This window comes from Phoenix dactylifera, unplaced genomic scaffold, assembly GCF_009389715.1.
Source record: "Phoenix dactylifera cultivar Barhee BC4 unplaced genomic scaffold, palm_55x_up_171113_PBpolish2nd_filt_p 000850F, whole genome shotgun sequence".
Lineage (NCBI taxonomy): Eukaryota > Viridiplantae > Streptophyta > Magnoliopsida > Arecales > Arecaceae > Phoenix > Phoenix dactylifera.
The window spans coordinates 170,157-188,126 of NW_024068214.1; the positions used below are offsets into that span (position 1 = coordinate 170,157).

The following is a 17,970-nucleotide window of genomic DNA, read 5'->3' on the forward strand; positions in this document are numbered from 1 at the left end:
TCGACTCGCATTCCACTGGAGTCGACTCGAATCTCAGACCTGAAAAACTGCTCTTCTGTCCTTCTGTCTGTTTTCAGTCGGAGTCGACTCGTACTGATCAGGAGTCGACTCGAGCTCGTGCCAGTGACCTTGATACGCTTGGAGTCGACTCGTGAAACTCGGGAGTCGACTCGTATCTCAGACATTGGTTCATGCAGACTTCTTAACTTATCCAAAATGCTATGAACCAAGTCTAGAGACACTTGGACAGGATTTTTACTGAAGCACTCAATTGAATTCATTAGTAATCACAAGATATACTCAAATGCTTTGAGCTCATCAAAATCAAACGGGGTTTTAATCGATCACTCCACAAAGGGCGTTCTTGTAAATTAGATATAATTTACAGGTGATTTAATTCTAGCTTGTGTATATGTTTTCTTTTCTTTCCCTTCCTCTTTTTGCATAATTAATTCATTCTCAAGGTAAATTTCGACGGTAGTCGGTCAGCAAACGGTGTGACTGGAGGGGTCGGATTTGTGATCAGGGACCATCTGGGGAGGATGATAGCAGCAGGAGGGCGGCGTACGCCGGGTCTCACAGTGGTTGGGGCTGAGTTGCAGGCGGCGTGGGAGGGTATATCCTATGCATGGCATGTTCTTGGTGTGGAGAGGGTATGCCTCAAGGGTGACTCTTCTGTGGTTATTGACTGGATTCGAGGAGCAGATCGTTTTGGAGATGGCCACCCCCTGGTTCGGAAGACCCGTGGGTTGGTGCGGTTGATGGGTGAGGTTCAGATTGGACATGTGTTTAGAGAGGCGAACAGAGCTGCTGACTGGGTCGCCTCATTTGTAGCCCGGCATTCCGGGGATTTTCAGTGGACGTCTGTGTCGGACATCCATCCCTCCTTGTATCTCTTACTGTCCCGCGATATGGCTGGGTGTACTCACGTCAGAGTTATATGAAATGAGTAGCCGCTTTTAACAAAAAAAAAATTAATTCATTCTTCCCCTCCTCCTATTATTCCCACCCCCGAAATTTAACTGACATCTAATTTCTTCCGAATTACGCATAATACCCCGTCTCTCACCCTTTCAATAGTCCCTCCCTCTCTCGCGTCTCTGAGCATGCTCCGGGTTTCCTCCTCTACGAGAACCACTCTCGTAGATTAGGGTTTCTCTTCTTTTCTATTTCCTAAATCTTCTGGTATCCATTTCTTTTTATGGAGATCGCGCTGCAGGGTTCTCGCGATCATTGCATGCTCTTCGGGAATTAGGGTTTGGGTTCCGGGATCTCTCCGTGGGGGCATGGAGATGGAGAGCTCCCGCAGATCCGCCATGGACCGCTCCCGAGAGCCGGGCTTGAAGAGACCTCGATTGGTGGAGGACGACCGCGGCGTCTCCGCCAGCCGAGACCGTCCATTTCCGCCGCCGAGGGCCGGCAGCCAGCCGCTGGGCCCGAGGCTGAGGGCCGGCGGCGAGAGGGAGAGGGAGAGGGTGGAAAGAGAGGACGCGCTGTGGGGAGAATCTTATCAGCAGCAGCAAGAGCTCGTGGCGCAGTACAAGACGGCGCTGGCCGAACTGACGTTCAATTCAAAGCCTATCATCACAAATCTAACCATCATCGCCGGAGAGAATCTCCATGCTGCTAAGGAAATCACCTCCACCATCTGCGCCAATGTTCTCGAGGTGATCTGATTTGCTTCAACTCATGTAAATTAAAGTAAAGATATATTTTTTTACCTTTTTCTGTAAATATTGATTAGAAAACAGCAATCTTGGATACTTCTGTGTAGTGCCTCAATACATAGTTCTAGTGGTGAAGAAGCAAGTGCTGAGATCAAACAGAAGTTTGCCTACAAAAGCAGTGGGAAAATTTATGATTTTTAGCTGGTTAACCTCACTGATGCTGATACATGTTTTCTACTGATGATTTATTAATCTATGGTGTGATAGATGGAGGCTAGATACTTGCATATTGCATTCACATGGATTGTCTACTGATTTGTCAGCTTGGAGAAATGTTACTTTCAAATCAGATACTTTCTGGACTCAATTATTTTAAGTGCCATTCTGATAGTGTCGTAGTGTAGAGGCTTCATACAGTTTGCCATCTAGGCTGGCAGATTAACGGAACACTAGGCCAATGCAAATCCAATAATCCCTTTACAAAGACGATGAACTTTCATAGATGAACATTCTCATTATGTGTGATTGAATATTAGGAATAACATGCGGTTTCTAACACTCAGGCTTTATAAGTTATCAAGGTATTGGAAAGTTTTGCTGTGTATAACAGTAAAAGGTGTTGCTGTAAGATAGAAATTGAATCAGACTTGTACTGGTGTCTTTTAACAAGGCATGGATAACTTTTGGTTGTGTTCAGAGTGATTTACATGGAAGGTCTCTCAAAAGTCTTGTACTTAGCCGTGGCTCATGATTGCTGTTTGTTTATTGTATTTTCCTCATCTTTGTTTCTTGAATAAATGGGATATGGTTTGCTGAATATGGTTATGGACCTATTGTTTTCATTGGGTTCATTAGTTTGTCTAATTTTTCATGTCAAGAGTCTGTTTGGTTTTCTACAATTATCTTATTCTCTTCAATTGGCTCATAGTTTTTGTATTCTTGCTTTATATGTTCAACAATTGTATTTATGGAATTTATTACTACATGCAGTAAAGTATCTAAAGAACAGCTGCACTATGCAGACGGCTAGAGTACTGAATGACACTTAGGTGATATGAGGCTGCATATGTGGAAATGTGTTAGTTGGTATTTCAGAAAATAATTAAAATGAATTGATAAAATAAATAAGGATAGCTGAAAAATTAGAAATACATAATTAAAAGTTCAGAAAAAGAAAAATGATTGAGTATATACATATCCATACTTATTTGAGATCCCATCTTAGTATAAAATGTCATGCTAACCTAAAAACAATAATAACAATAACCACCTATAGACTCTGTTAAAGTTTCAGCTATGCCAATGCATGAAGACATCTAGCAATTATCGCAGGGTCTGCTGAACTGGCCCGTACTGGCCGATTTAGCCCACACTATACTGGTACCGCCTGTGACCAGTACGGTACAACCTTTGAAAACGGTTTGCACCGGTAGGGAAGAAGAAGAGCAAGAAGAGGAAAGAAGAGAAAGAAAGAGGAAGAAAAAGAGAAAGAGGAAAAGAAGAAGAAGAGTACCGATTCACACCAGGCCTCGGGCTGACCCCCTCCGGAGCACCCCGACGAGGATCACCTCCGTTGCTCGCTGTTTCTTTTCCTTCCTTGCTCGCAGGAGAAGGGGGGAAAGAGAGGAGGAGAGAGGGGAAGAAAAGGGAAGGAAGGTGAGAACGTTTGGGAAGAAGAAGGAAGAAGAGAAGAAAAAAAAGAAAAGAAAAAATGGGAGCGCCCGCACGGGCACGAGCGGAAAATCACCCGCCCAGCTCGCACCCGCGCACGATTCCACGCATAGGGAACCGCGCCCAAGCGCGGCTCCTTGTGCGGGGCAGCGAGCCTATGCGGGGTAGCTCACGTGGGCTATTTAATGCCATAGAGTGGCATTTAACGCCTACGCGCATCGATTTTTTTTCCTTCTATTGTTGGTAGGTACGGTATTGGTTCGACTCGGTATGGTACCGGTACGTCGGTACGGCAGACTTTGAATTATCGTATGAAGAACAATCAAATTGCAAGCTAAAAAGATTGGCAGCATATACCTAAGTTTAAGGTACCTATCTTTTATATAGTTAAGCTACTGAATTTTACAAGACACTCAAAAGTCAATCTTTTTTTGAGAAGCTAGAAGAGGCTTCTCAGACAACAATCCATCATTATCGCAATACACCAGTGCCTGAACTTCTTATGTGTTGCATGAACCTATGCAGGTGCTTGGTTGCCCACCATGCAGCCGGGAAACAGTACAGGGAGGCCATATTTGCATGCACTGTTGTCAATGGGCTGCTACCGCATATGTGCGCACATATGCTGCTGCATGGATCACATTTTAGGACATTGCATATGTAGATGCTAGGCTTGCTAATTATATCGGATGACATCAAAAGAGCAGGTAGGTGCTGTGCTGGTGCCATTTAGAGTTAGAGGGCATAGGCCTAATGGGGCTTTTTCTGGGATGAAATTTGATATTTTTTGGTTATGCTATTTGGGATGTCTTGGGATGATTATAATTTTAGTAGAAAAGTAAATATAGTTAAGCACTTGATAACTAATCTATAACCTGCTCTCGGATTTCTTTACTAGGTTGTTCTTTTAAATGATGATTTTACTCTTTTTCTGTACAAAAACTGTCATGATTTCAACTTTGAATACAATTCTGCCTTTCCCTTTTGTCTTCTATCACCTCATCTTTTTTAAATAATCAAATTCATCTCAGGTTGTTGCTAAATTCAATTAAATGGTTTAACTTCTAACTATTCTGCTTGTGTAAGGGAAAACAAACAATAGCTGTTTGTAACTTTTTAATGATGCATAGATATTTGATTTGTATGGAGAAAAAATTGGTAACAGCTAGAAATATGTTTATTTTTAGTTTTCAATAGTCCATTTTCCCTTCAGCTCCATGTAAATCAGTTTAGTGGCAAAGGAGCAATTATGATTTAAATCATTCTGATGGAAAATTAGCCTTGAAATGTACTCATACATCTGAACTTCACTAATACTATCAGTTGCAGTTTTAAATTTGCTGTACATGAATGTGTTTATATTAAATTTTTGTTCCTCTATGCCACTTAATGATAGCATGCCACATGCAATACTTTGTTCTAGACATCAAGGAATTTCATAATTTAACTCTATTCATATCTGTTGCATGTAAACTTGCTTTTTTCTCTTTATAGTTTGTTTTACAAATATAGGAACTTACAATGCATGCATTGCTAGAAAAAGTGCATTTATTATTTTTTAGGTGTAGAAAAGGGAAATTACCTAACCTTTGCCCGTGCCTTGATGGACTAGGGTTTTGGAAGTCGGGCTCAAATGTTTGCATTATAGTTCTAATAGAATTATCCCTCTTAATAATTTTGACATCTCACTTGAATAAATAAGAGAGGAAAAATATTAGGTATAGGTTTTGGAAATCACGTTATCAGTGCGAACCTAGTGCATGATTGGCTGGTTAGCCATTCATTCTATATTTTCGTAGCTTGTGATTTGATTCACTAGTCGCACACATTTGGACACACCATACTACCTTATTTGTATTGTATTGTCATCTTTCCATATATAATGCAAGATCTTGGAGTCTAGCCATTCAAATATGGACTAGAGCATTCCTCAAACCCCCATTTATAAGTTGAGGTCCACCATGTGTCCATTTATGACACAAACTCTCAGCTCCCTTCATCAGTGGCTTAGGGATGGAACATGAAACTAGAGTTTCTCTTGGCACGCATCTCATTTCCCTTATTCAATACATGCTTAGGCCCCTTTTAGGATAGGCAAAATGGGTCCCCATTATGACACAAACCCCTATTTGAGTTATCTCATATGGTGATTGCAGTAGTGCTGCTTGAGCATTTCGATGCAGACTGGAAATTACAGAATGCTGTTTGGATGTTATTTGCGGATAAAGGTGACTATTTTAGAAATTGGACAAGTTTGTTCAACGTATTGGCGAATGTGTTTGAATATTAACTGTAGTTAAATTGTAATAATATAATTTCTTATATTGTTAATATTTCAGTAATATTTGTATAGCTATAGTGTAATACTAAAAACATGATATAATATACACGATGGACCAAGGATGACATAATAATATTATAATTTATTGCAATATTGATGAATTATTTTTACATTATATAAGTAATAGTTATCAATTAATGTTTGTATGGGATAATATAATATTAAAACATGACATACAATATCTTCGGCCATGTATGATATAATAGTAATACAATTTATTTCAGCAGGTGCTAAGTTATTTTATAATATTACGTACAATTAAAAGTATAGCAATATAGTCTTGGCCCAATTTCTCTTATTTCTTTTTGCGCGGAAACATAGGGGAATAAAAACGACCATGAACATTTGTTAAAAATGGAAAAAAAGGAAGATTGTATAATATTAATTTTCAATTAATATTTACATGTTAAAAGGTGAGAAGTTACTGAGGCAAGTAATGTTCATTTATCCAATTAATTGCTGGGATAAAGAGCTCAGTTTACACCACTTACACCTCGGTTTAAGCCTGCAGGAGACCTTAGGTATAGTTATAGCCGGTTTAGTGGGTTAAGAGAGCGTTGACCAAAAAAACGTGGATAGACATATCATGCCCAACAGTTTGTGGTGTTTGCTACTTATCTTGGGGATAAATGAGGATAAACCCATATATGCTGGTTCCAAGTGGGGTCTTATTTTAGCAAACATACTTCTGCACATTTTTTTCTGAAATAACTGGCTTAGGAAGTGAAATAACTTCATAAATAAATGGGGGGAATACATTTATTTACTAAAAATAATCATTATTGGCTACAATGATCATTGTGTTCTCCTTCTTGTTGAATAAGCTGCGCACATCATGCACAAATATCAAACTAATTGCTCCCACATCTGTTATTATAGCATAAAACTATTTGGTCCTCTATCCGTGAAGCTGTGAGTCCATATCTTGAATGAACTGCATGCAAATTCCATTATAACTACACTTTTCTTTTAGAAAGTACCCACTCACTCCCAGGCAACAGTCACTTTTAATGAATGATTATTAAAAGAGTATGCAAACCAAAAGAGGGAGTATGTTTCTCAAATCTACCGCAAATAATCCTGATTGATGGCAACCATCTGTCAACTTTTTTGGCCAAAGACAAGCATTATACATGGCGATATCAAGTTGTTCATAAGTAGTCTAGTTTCATTTCATGCCTCAAGGGATTGTCCATCCATTATCCAAATTGTATAGATGTGAATCATCGTATTTATCAATTTAAGTTGCCCTGATATGAGGTTCTATGCTATATAAGTTTTCTTGTTTAAATGTTGAGGCTTAGTTAGTAGCATTGGAGTGAAGAGGAAAGGGGGAAGACTGTAAGATAAATTAGTAACGGATTTTCTACCGGGTGAGAAGTGGCTAAACTGAATGCTGATCACTTCTTTTCTTTTGCATCTTTCATAAAATTGATCCATATACTTAATGCTTATGTTACTCTTAAAAATGGATCTTATTTTTCCTTACAACTACCATAATTGTTCCTATGTTGTTGGGAAATGATAATTGTTTTTCTGCAACTTATCGAAGTGGTAAACACCTTAGTACTATAAGTAGAAAAAAATGGTTAGTTCAATGAGCTTGCCATTCTCTCCAATCTTTACCATGCCTTTATTTTACTCATTAAAAGTTTATTAATTGCTTTTGTTTGGGATGCCCTGTTCAGTACTTCAAGTTGCCTGTGGAATTTATCGTTGAGCTAAATTTGCTGTTTTTCATTCTGCCAGGAATCCGTCTAAAATTCCAATTTTCTGCATTTTCTTGAATGGTCTATTGATGATGCTTTACTGTTGATTTGCAGGTTCCCAGTGAACAGAAGTTGCCATCCCTTTATCTTCTTGATAGTATCGTGAAGAATATTGGAAGAGAGTACATTAAATATTTTGCTGCAAGGTTACCTGAGGTAATCTATTTCATTGATCCATGAACTCAGTAAAATCTAATACATTAAATGCTGACACTTTTCATATATTGGAGGCCATCTCTATGCTAGGAGGTTTCCTTCCACTGCATTGGGCTGTAATTTCTCTATCGTAAACTGAAAAATTTAAGTCAGTTCGTTAAAACATAAAGGGCATTTAAACTTCTCTGTTGTGTTTCTGGTGCTCCTTCCAGTGACTAGTTTTTCTCAAATTTTGTATATTACCTGTAAGCTTCTGAAACAATGTAACTGCTTCATTTTTGTGTAGAATCTAGTTTTAATGATGGTTGTTATTTTATAGGTATTTTGCAGGGCTTATAAACAGGTTGATTCTTATGTACATCCTAGTATGCGACATCTTTTTGGAACATGGAAAGGAGTCTTCCCCTCTGCTACACTTCAGATAATTGAGAATGAACTTGGCTTCTCAGCTATCGTCAATGGTTCATCTGGAGCTGCATCATCGAGGCCTGATTCTCAGACACAGCGTCCACCATACAGCATTCATGTGAATCCAAAATATTTAGAAGCAAGACAGCGCCTTCAACAGTCAACTAGGGTAAACAAATTACTGTACATTCTTATTATAGTGTTCATTTTTAACTTCATAGTTGGAATATTGATTCCTTGCTATTATAGCATTCTGTTCATTATTGATGCTATAGTCTAGTTGACTGCACAAAGTCACCACATGATCTGTCGAACTAGCATAAAGAGTTGAAAGTTGAAACCAAAGGAAATATCTTTAGTGGCATTGCAGTCAAGTTTTCCGCATGGCTTTTATGGTGTTTTCAGTTTGTTTTTCTTGGCTGAAGTAGAAACGAGGATGCTCCATAATGAGAAGGAATGAATAAATTGATCTTTTGTTGGATTTCTGTGCTGGAATTAAAGTCCAAAAAAGCTTGGGTAAAAATAGTCTGGCAACTGTGCTGGGTTGGAAGCGGGCAAGCAGGAGCTGGACATGGCTCAATTCACTGACCGGGTTTGACTGGGAATTAGATCCATCTGGTCATTTGGGTCAGATTGTCTCAAGCACAACCCAAACCCATCCCAATGCATTAGGGTCTAGGTTGGGTCAATTCTAGATTTGGGTCCAATTCAAGATAAAAAAGTACACTAATTATATATTTGTTAGGACATTTAATATTGACATGGATAGCAAGTGAAAAAATAAAGAGGGGTGTCAATGTGGATTGATACCATTAATGTTGTCAAGGAGCATAAGATTCAAACTTGATTGAACCATCAACCTACTAACGAATACCCTTAGTACCCTACAAACTTAAGCATGGCAATGTATTAAGGGATTTTAAAGTCATGAGTTTTAGAGTTGAGTAGAATCAGGCTGGATTGGGTGATCTAATGTTTGAACTGTTTTAGACTGCATGAGTGCATCAGTCGGTGGGACTGGTCTGGTAGGAAAACATATGACTGATAGCTGACCCAATCTTTTATAAGGTCACTTTTATGCACCCTATCCAACTCACGGGTCTGAAAAACTAGGTCAAGTAAGGCCTAATCTGGCCGAGTTTATGGATTGATTCGACCCATTTGCAGTCCTAATGCAAATTGTGTTATAGGAACAAAGGTAGTCTTCATATGAGAATGATGATCTTTTTTGTTATCAGATCTGATCAAAAAGGAAATTTCCAGAGGATGTTTTGTAGAAATTATCTAGGGGGCAAAAGGAATGCGTTCTACAAAGTTTGTCCAAAAATTCTAGAACTGATTGCACGATGATCTGGGAACAAAGGAGACTATGGATGAAGAACAAGTTAGTCTTTGGATGATGGAGGGACAACTTTACTCTTCAGGTAGTGAATTCAGTCATTTATTGGAAACTTGAGTCCTACATAAGAAGAAGAAAACAATTAACAAGTTTACATTATATCATCTCCTGCAAATTCTAATGATAACAAACTACAACTCTACATGTGGAATGCATGTGTATTTGTTATTCTCTTTGGTAAGATGTGTAAGTGTAGATAGTTGAGCCCTCTCAGTTTTTCTCTTTTCTTTTCTTTTTTTTCTTTTTCCCTTGTAAGTTTGCAAGTTTGATAAGAGTCTCTTTCTTTAAATTATCCCAAAGATCCCAAAACCTGGGAGAGTCGAACTCTCCCCCCTTCTCTCTCTCTTCCTACCTTGTGATACGTGCACCTCTTTATCTTTTCATAGTATCGTATTTCCTTTTTACCTTTAGGCGGGGGAGGGGTTAAAATGAGACTAGATGGTCTTAGACCCTATTTGGGATTACTGTTGGTAGTAGAGCTTTGAAATTTTGCTAGTAGAGATTTGAATAAAAAGTTATTTACTATTTGATAACTACATTTTTAAATTTATGTGAAATTTTAACATATTTGGTAACCAAACTGAGAGAGTGCTTTTAATACGAGAAAATGACAATAAAGTACATTGTATAATACTTTTAATTTCTTAACTTTTTGCACTATCAAGAATTGTTGCTGTATAGTATTAGACTTGTATTAATATTGTAATATAATAGTATAATATTATAGGAATATAATTAAGGTATAAAGTATGATTGTTAAGATATAATAATGATTGTAATGTAGTATTGTCATGATATTAGTATAATATAGTATATACTATAATATGATATATTATAATATTATGTATTATGATATTGTATATTATATTAAAATAAACAAATAATATATCGCATAATGTATCTATTGTTAGTTAATAATTATAATACAATATTTTGATATAAAGTATTACAACTATTGTTATTATTACATATTATTATACTATTATATAGTATAATATTATTATAATATCTGAATGTGATATTAATTTTTTAATATAGTATTATAATAGTATTATATTTATTTATATTATAATATTATTTTCATATTGGAATGATTGTAAATTATTGTTAATCTATAATTTATATATTTTATTTTAATCTAGATATTATAATAAATAATGTAACTATTTTTTTAAACAATGTAATAACTACAAAGTTTAGAGATATTTTGGTCACACAGCTTCCGACGGGCTTCAGAAATTGCTTTTGGGGAGAAGCTCCAAATTGGAGCTTTTGCCAAGTAGAGGTTTTCTACTTCTGGGAGGGGGGGGGGGGGGGCTCGAAAACTGTTTTAGGTTTTTTTATCACATACCTATATATCATCTAGAAGTGCTTTTGGGCTCCAAAAAGCACCTTTAGCCCTCCAAAAGCAATCCCAAATGGGCCTTACAGCCTTTTCTGTTATATATTAGTAGATAAGACATATATTCTTGATTAGAGTTATCTGGACTTTAAAGTAGAAGTAGAGGTTTCCTACTTCTGGGAGGGCTCGAAAACTGTTTTAGGTTTTTTATCACATACCTATATGTCATCCAGAAGTGCTTTTGGGCTCCAAAAAGCCCTTTTAGCCCTCCAAAAGCAATCCCAAATGGGCCTTAGAGTCTTTTCTGTTATATATTATTAGATAACATATATTCTTGATTAGAGTTATCTGGACTTTAAAGTAAATCCTGATTGATACATTTTGTAGCTCATCATTGTAGGTTGCATCAAACTACAAATTAGCCTGCGATGGAAACATTTTTTATTCTAGGTGCTGCAGTAAATTTGATAGATGTGTTGATTTCTTTACATGGAAGCGCTCATGGGCTGTACTGAAGATTTGCCTCATGTTGGATCTCTGAATCAGAATTATTAGAATTTTCTCCCTTGCGCAGATCCATTATCCTCCAAGAAGAAATATTCACCTATTTTATGGTCCGCAAAATTTATTTCCTTAAGGTACATCTTCTGAGATATAAGAGGGCTTCCTAAGACTTGATACTCAAATAAAATGTTTGTGGAATTTGTTTTTCCTTTCATTAGTTCAAACACCTTGTACCTTCTATTGCATTCTTTAATATGTAGAACCATTGTTGAACTTTTAAGTTTTATAGTAAGGCCTGCTTGCACTTTGTTTCTGTTTGTCCATTCAACTGTGAAGAGATTAACCAATTTGGATTTCCAACATCTTTTACCTATCAAACTTGTTTAGTCCATCAATGGGGCTATGGGACTTCTGTTGTTCTGGTAAGTCTTGTTTTATATGGTTATGGTTAATAGAGAATTAATTTTTTGACACTGTATGTTCCTATATTTTACTTAGTATAAATAAAATATTACATCTATTGCACTCCTGACATTTTGTGGAAGTGGATTTAGATAATTTGTGTTCCACATTCCATGCAAAAGCTGATAACAGAAATCTTGCTACAAGCTAGTCATGTCTGATGCCTAATGAGAACAAGTCTTTGTAAAATTGTGGGTTCTTGTGTACGATACATGTGCTGAATGGAGGAGGAACAACAAGCTTTGACTGATCTGTTTGGAATTGATTTCTTAAATCTTTCTTTGCATGTTCCTATTAAATGGCTGCATCTGTTGGCAGTGATAGCTGGTGTTGTGATTAGGATAGTGCTCCATGGCTGTAGTTATGGTTTTGATTTTAAGAAAGGGGAAAAGTAGCTTCAAAAGTAGATTCATTTATGTTTCTGAATTTCATTGCTCAACTTTTTATGAAAGTGAATGTGTTAACCGAAATTCGAGGAGCAATATTTTCTGCAATACAGATCAAATTATGTGGTGGAACTTCAAACTAATTCTAATTTGATCAATGACATCGTCGCTTTTCTTTTCTTTGCTCTTCATATAATTTTATTTTTTTAACATTCTATTGGTTTATTTAATGCAGGCAAAGGAAATAATCAATGATGACATCAGTGGTGCAGTTAGTTCGATTGATGCAGAGAGGTCTGACAAAACAGCAATTATTGGAAGCACAAGGCAATGGAAAAATGTCCCAAACAGAATGCCTGTATGCAGTTTCTTCCCTGGTTCGGTTCTTTTCATATATCATTCACAAAACTGTTGCTTGAATAAAACTCATTTTGAAGCTTAAAGTACCTAGGGTTTCCAGGATTTCCTCTGTTAATCTGAGATTGAGTTTGATTTGCAGAATATGCGGCCTCAAAGAGAACTGATAAACAATCCCATTCATGAGAGAAAAGAATTCAGAGATCATGAGTTCTCTTCTGATATTGCACGGCAGTCGGATCTTGGAGTTGGAAGGGTAAGTGAGAGGCTTAAAGAGCGAGATGTACTTGATAAACCATATCATGGTGCTGGCATAAAAGCTTCTGAAATGCGCATCAGCAGAAGCAATGGTTTTGATGTTAATCGTGCATATGGAATATACCGGGCATCTGGATCTGCACGCGTAGATAGTCAACTGCCTTCAGTTCACCTGAACAATACAGATAGAAGTATCCAACTAACATCTGAGAACTGGAAGAATTCCGAGGAGGAAGAGTATATGTGGGATGACATGAATTCCAGAGCAATGGATTCTGAAAGTACTGATAGCCTAATAAAAGGTGGGTGGAGTAGTAATGATGCAAATAAACCTGCAAGTTTGCAGAAAGGCAAGGGGATACCTTCAGCGTCTGAGCATCTAGGCTCTTATTTGAACAAAATTGACTCTTTATCTCAATTGAGAAAGACCTCTGCACGGGAAGGCAGAGTTCCACTACTTAAGGTATTTATCTCTTTAACATCTTTGTTCATTTATTCTTAGTAGTTGAACTTACTACTGCATGCTTGTGTGTTCATCTATGTGTGTCAAGAGAAGTGCTGAAATTTATCATTCTTGTGTGTAAGTGGGTCGAGCACAAAAGGATCTACAATTTGTGTATGACGCTGTGGCCTCTAATGGATCTACAGGCAAAATGCTTATGTCATTTATTCTCAGTGTGCATTCACCTGATCTCTTAATACGACTATGCAGTTTGTACTGAAGATTAGATTGTGTCATTCATGTAAATTAGAGTAATTAGAACAGAAAAATCTAGAGTTGTACAGAGATGTTTCTGCATGTCTATCTGTACTGATCCACAGATTAGCACAACTTACAAACTTTGAATGAAGAAAGTGAGCCTAAACTTTTTTATTGTCACTAATAATGGCAGATGGGTATCGTAAAGGTACCTCCAATTCCTGACTAGTTTGGTTTTATTACAGTATACTGCTAAATTCTGGAGGCTGATTGACATTCTCTTCATGCAGGAACCTGAAGTGCACCTTCCGCAGCCCCATGCCAAGCATGATGCTGAGTCAAGAGTAGGTGTGGGAACTTCAGCAGATTCACTGTACATGGGGCGAGATGTTTTGGAGCATCCTACCTCCATTTGGGCCCCACATGAGGTTTCACCCTCAATGATTGGATTGAATCATACAAGCTCAAGAATTTCTAGTCAGTCTGAAGGACAACCTATGTCTTTTAGTGGTGGTTTATCTACAAGCATGGGTTCATCTTTAGTTTCAGGATCAAGTGGAATGCTTGGGCAGCAAAGACAGCAACTGCTGCAGCCTCCATCACCATCTGCACGTTCACCTCCATCTTCTGCAGTCCTTCAACATCAGAAATCACACAGTTCAACTGATCATGATCGTCTTCGATCTAATTCCTTCTTTCCCATGGTTCAAAAACCTGCACATGTTCCAGAGCAGTCAAGTCAAGTCCCACAGGCATCAGTAACTCAGGATTCTTGTACTATTTCTGCTCAAAATCATACACAGAATTCTCATACTCCATTGAACTCACAGTCACCCCCATCACATCCTTCTCAACACCTGCAAAACTCGTCTGCTTCTGCTTCAGCACGTTTTGGTCAGCGTAGGCATCACCTTCCCTTCATGCAGCAATCAGAGCCTAGTCTATCAGTGCAAGAGACAGAAACACAGTCTCAAACTTCCCATCAGACCAAGAAATCACCGTCTCTACCCCTGAGTTTTGGATCTCATCAGATAGAACTTTCTGGAACGAACAACTCAAATAATCCTGCTGTTGAAATTGGTGGCCAACCTAACACAACTAATTTATTGGCTGCTATTATGAACACTGGACTTGTACCGAACAATACAATGAGTAATTCCAAGAACCTGAACATACAGCCTCCCCTACCTAGTGGACCTCCTCCTATTCTAGTTGCGACATCATCTGTTCCTTCTGTCACTCCCTCAATATCGCTACCATTGTCCCATGGCAATATATCTGCTCTTGTGTCACCCTCTACGAGACCCATTCTTCCTCCCCTACCACCTGGACCTCCACCTCGCTCATCCTTGGTGCGTACTTCCAAAGAGACCTCGAACATAGCTGGTACCACTACAAATCCACTTTCAAGTCTTCTGAGCTCATTAGTTGAAAAAGGTTTGATATCCTCACCAGCAGCAGAATTACCAGCTGCAACTTCAGTTCAGCTGCCTAATGAACTGGCAAATCAGAGTAGTGGCTTTGCTAGCAGCACCTCAAAATGTGAACTTTCAACCTTAGATAGTTCAGCCATTCCTTCAGTAGCAGCAAAAGAGCCTTCTGCCACTGAATCAGATGCTCCAGCAAGTGCTGCTATGTTACAATCCACTACAAGATTGAACGACCTTTTAGGCATTGAGTTCAAGCCAGAGATCATACGGAAATTTCATCCTGAGGTGATCAGTAGCCTCTTTGATGACCTAGAGCATCGGTGCAACATATGTGGCCTAAGATTCCAAATTAAAGAGCAGTTCAGTGGTCACTTGGATTGGCATGGCTCAATGAAGTCTGAAGTGAGCAGTTTGAACAGAGTTTCTCGGAAGTGGTATGTGAATTTGAGTAGTTGGCTCTCTGGATGTGTGGCACCACAATCTGGGCCAGTAGAGTCAACCATTTCTCTGGATGAGATTGTCCCAACATACGGGCAATATGAGCCAGCAGTTCCTGCAGATGAAAGCCAATGCCTATGTGCTTTATGCGGAGAACCATTTGAAGATGTTTATTCTGCCGAAAGGGATGAATGGATGTACAAAGGAACAGTGTATTTGGATGTACCAAAGAAGCAAAGTGATATGGAAAAAATGGATGAGTCTGCTGGACAGGTTCCTATTGTGCATGCCAGCTGTATATCAAGAAGCTCAGCTGATAACATGGAGGATACAAATGACTAGGTGGTATAACCCTATACATCATTTGGCAGTTTTTTGGTTTTTGTGTTATCAGCTCTCAATCATCCCTTGGTACACTATCCCTATATGCTTATCTGTTGGTTTTAGAACTTCTATGTTGATTTTTTTGCTTAAGTTAAATTAGGCTAAATAACATGGCTTTGTATGCATTACTGTTTCTTTGCTGCTTTTACTGGCTTGTAATTTAGATGTTTCTGGTGGCTAATAGATTCTTTTTTTAATTCTTTTACTTTATAGTCTTCTTCTAGGTGCTTCAATTAACAAAATATCTTGCATATGACATAGGATTTGGGGCATGAAATTCTTGATGATGATGCACAAATGAAGGGAAAATTCGTGGGTAGTCTGCCTTCTGATTGCTATCTTTGACTGTGAAATGAAAAATGCTTAACCATTTAAAGCTCATCAACTCTTGGGGTTATCTGGAAATCTGTAGCTTATAGTAATTAGAATTAATTTCGTAATTCAACCTCGTTTTTACTTGATGGAATACGTATTTTAATCATGGCCAACTCAAGTGCTGTTGGCATGGGAGACGCTAGCTAGTGACTGGCATCGCATGCCAAAACTAAACAAGAGTGTGAAATTAAAATTAAAACGATGTAAGAGCCCTTATGTCATGGTATTGGTGGTATCAAACCATATCAAACCAGCATGGGTTGGTATGGGTTTGTACCGCTTGATGCTGAGTGTCTTGCCTGTTGCGTGGTACTGATACAGTGATGGGTGCTGGTACTAGCCTGGTACTTGTAACCATGATTATGGTTATGATTTATTGGTTATTTGGACTTGCAAATAAGGAAGGTGATTTTCAAAGTACATTGGTTTGAATCAGTAAGATTGCCTGTGAAGAGGTTATTATTCTTGAAAATTGGAGTATTCAAAATGCTGAGGTATTTTTTTGTTCTTTCTATTTCCTGCAGTGCTGGACATATACGGATATTCCAAAAGAGAAAAATTGTATCAATTTTTGTGCTGCAGTTCCATGCATTGCTCGGACGGAGTCTGCTCGACATATTACATGTGCGAGCCATCAGGGCTATTTTGTTTGTGGACGAGAATGAGAAACTGATCTCCTTTTGTTCCTTCTGTATGTTCACTCGTTGTCTTGTAGTCTCAAGCGAAATGGATAAGCAATAGGTTAGCTTTGTTTTCTTCCCTTGTCAAATGTTGCTTGTATGTGGTTTCTATCTGTTGTCATAGTCTCCTCGAAATAGGCTGGGCATTTTACTTCAGCATCAGGTTGAGCAAAAAGAAAGAGAACTGCAGTAAGGCTATGAATAATCTAGCTTTTCAGTGGGATTCACAAAGCTCTTTGGCTGCATGTCTCTGAATGGTACAACTCAACCTGTACTTCAGCACCGGCGACTTGCAAGCTTCCTGTAATTTAGCTCAAGATTGCCTTTTGTTAGGGGGACGAGATGTAAACTTTTTTCTGCATAAACCGTACTCGTATTATTATCTTACAGGTACTGCATATGTACTGTCATATTAATGCAATTCATTTGGATCAAGTTTTTTTTGGCTCTGTTGGTTGTGAATTGTACATGTCAGAATTCTTGCTATAAAGGGTGACAATGGTCGCTATATATGACATGTTAATATCATATTCATGACCATTCTACTGTGACCTATTTTTCCTTTTGTTTTTTCCACCAAAAGGAAAACAAAAACTGTTTCCATTTTTTCCCTGGAAGTACTACTATCAGAGAAAAGAATGGGTCATTGTGAGCGTCTCTCTCTCTCTCTCTCCCCCCTTCTCTCTCCTCCCCAACATAAATTATATTTTTGTGGTGGTTGCTTCTGCTGCTGCTACCGATCGTTTCAATGCCATGTAAACAGGCATTTTAGACCGTAATTTGCTGGTCATGATTATTATATTTGGCGGAGTCTCATTCTGAAAAAATTGCATTTCGACCTCTTCTCACAGTGGTCCAATGATGAGTTGGATCATTCATTTCATGTATGTAGGCTAAACAAGTATATAGTCTGCTGAAAATCGGGTTTGGGTGGGATCCATATTGTTTCATGCCAACCCCAATGACTATCAACCGTACAAGTAGGTAATGGCCGGAAAATCCTTGGTTGGGGGAATATAGATAGCGCGGGCGTTCTTTGCCAGTTTCGAGTCCGTGGGCATGCCACCAGTGTTAGAAAATTAAAAAGATAATAAGGTGACGGGTTGGTAGTGCAGGTCTGCCTTCTTGAAAGAGTAGGTAGTTAGGGATACGATTCTCCACAACAACTATAGATAAATTAGAGAAATGGGTAACTAAAGCAAGAAAATTAAAGATATATGCAATGGTAGAGATAAAAATAATA

The 17,970-nt window shown here is 38.1% G+C and overlaps 1 protein-coding gene across 3 annotated transcripts; it reads left to right on the forward strand.

Annotated features, from left to right (window-relative positions):
• The first annotated feature begins 1,068 nt into the window (after positions 1 to 1,068).
• LOC103697553 (polyadenylation and cleavage factor homolog 4-like) lies at positions 1,069 to 17,176 on the forward strand. 3 transcript variants are annotated; one of them, XR_001878942.3, is made up of 7 exons: positions 1,069 to 1,667; positions 7,503 to 7,604; positions 7,924 to 8,181; positions 12,341 to 12,463; positions 12,605 to 13,183; positions 13,711 to 15,699; positions 16,572 to 17,176. XR_001878942.3 is itself a non-coding variant. In XM_008779437.4 (7 exons), the coding sequence occupies exons 1-6, from the start codon at positions 1,287 to 1,289 to the stop codon at positions 15,628 to 15,630; spliced, it is 3,363 nt and encodes a 1,120-aa protein (XP_008777659.2). In that variant the 5' UTR covers positions 1,069 to 1,286; the 3' UTR covers positions 15,631 to 15,633; positions 16,572 to 17,176. The 3 variants fall into 3 exon arrangements, 2 of the variants coding, with proteins under 2 accessions (XP_008777659.2, XP_008777660.2); XM_008779437.4 differs by having other exon boundaries at positions 13,711 to 15,633; XM_008779438.4 differs by having other exon boundaries at positions 13,711 to 15,630.
• The last annotated feature ends 794 nt before the right edge of the window (positions 17,177 to 17,970 follow it).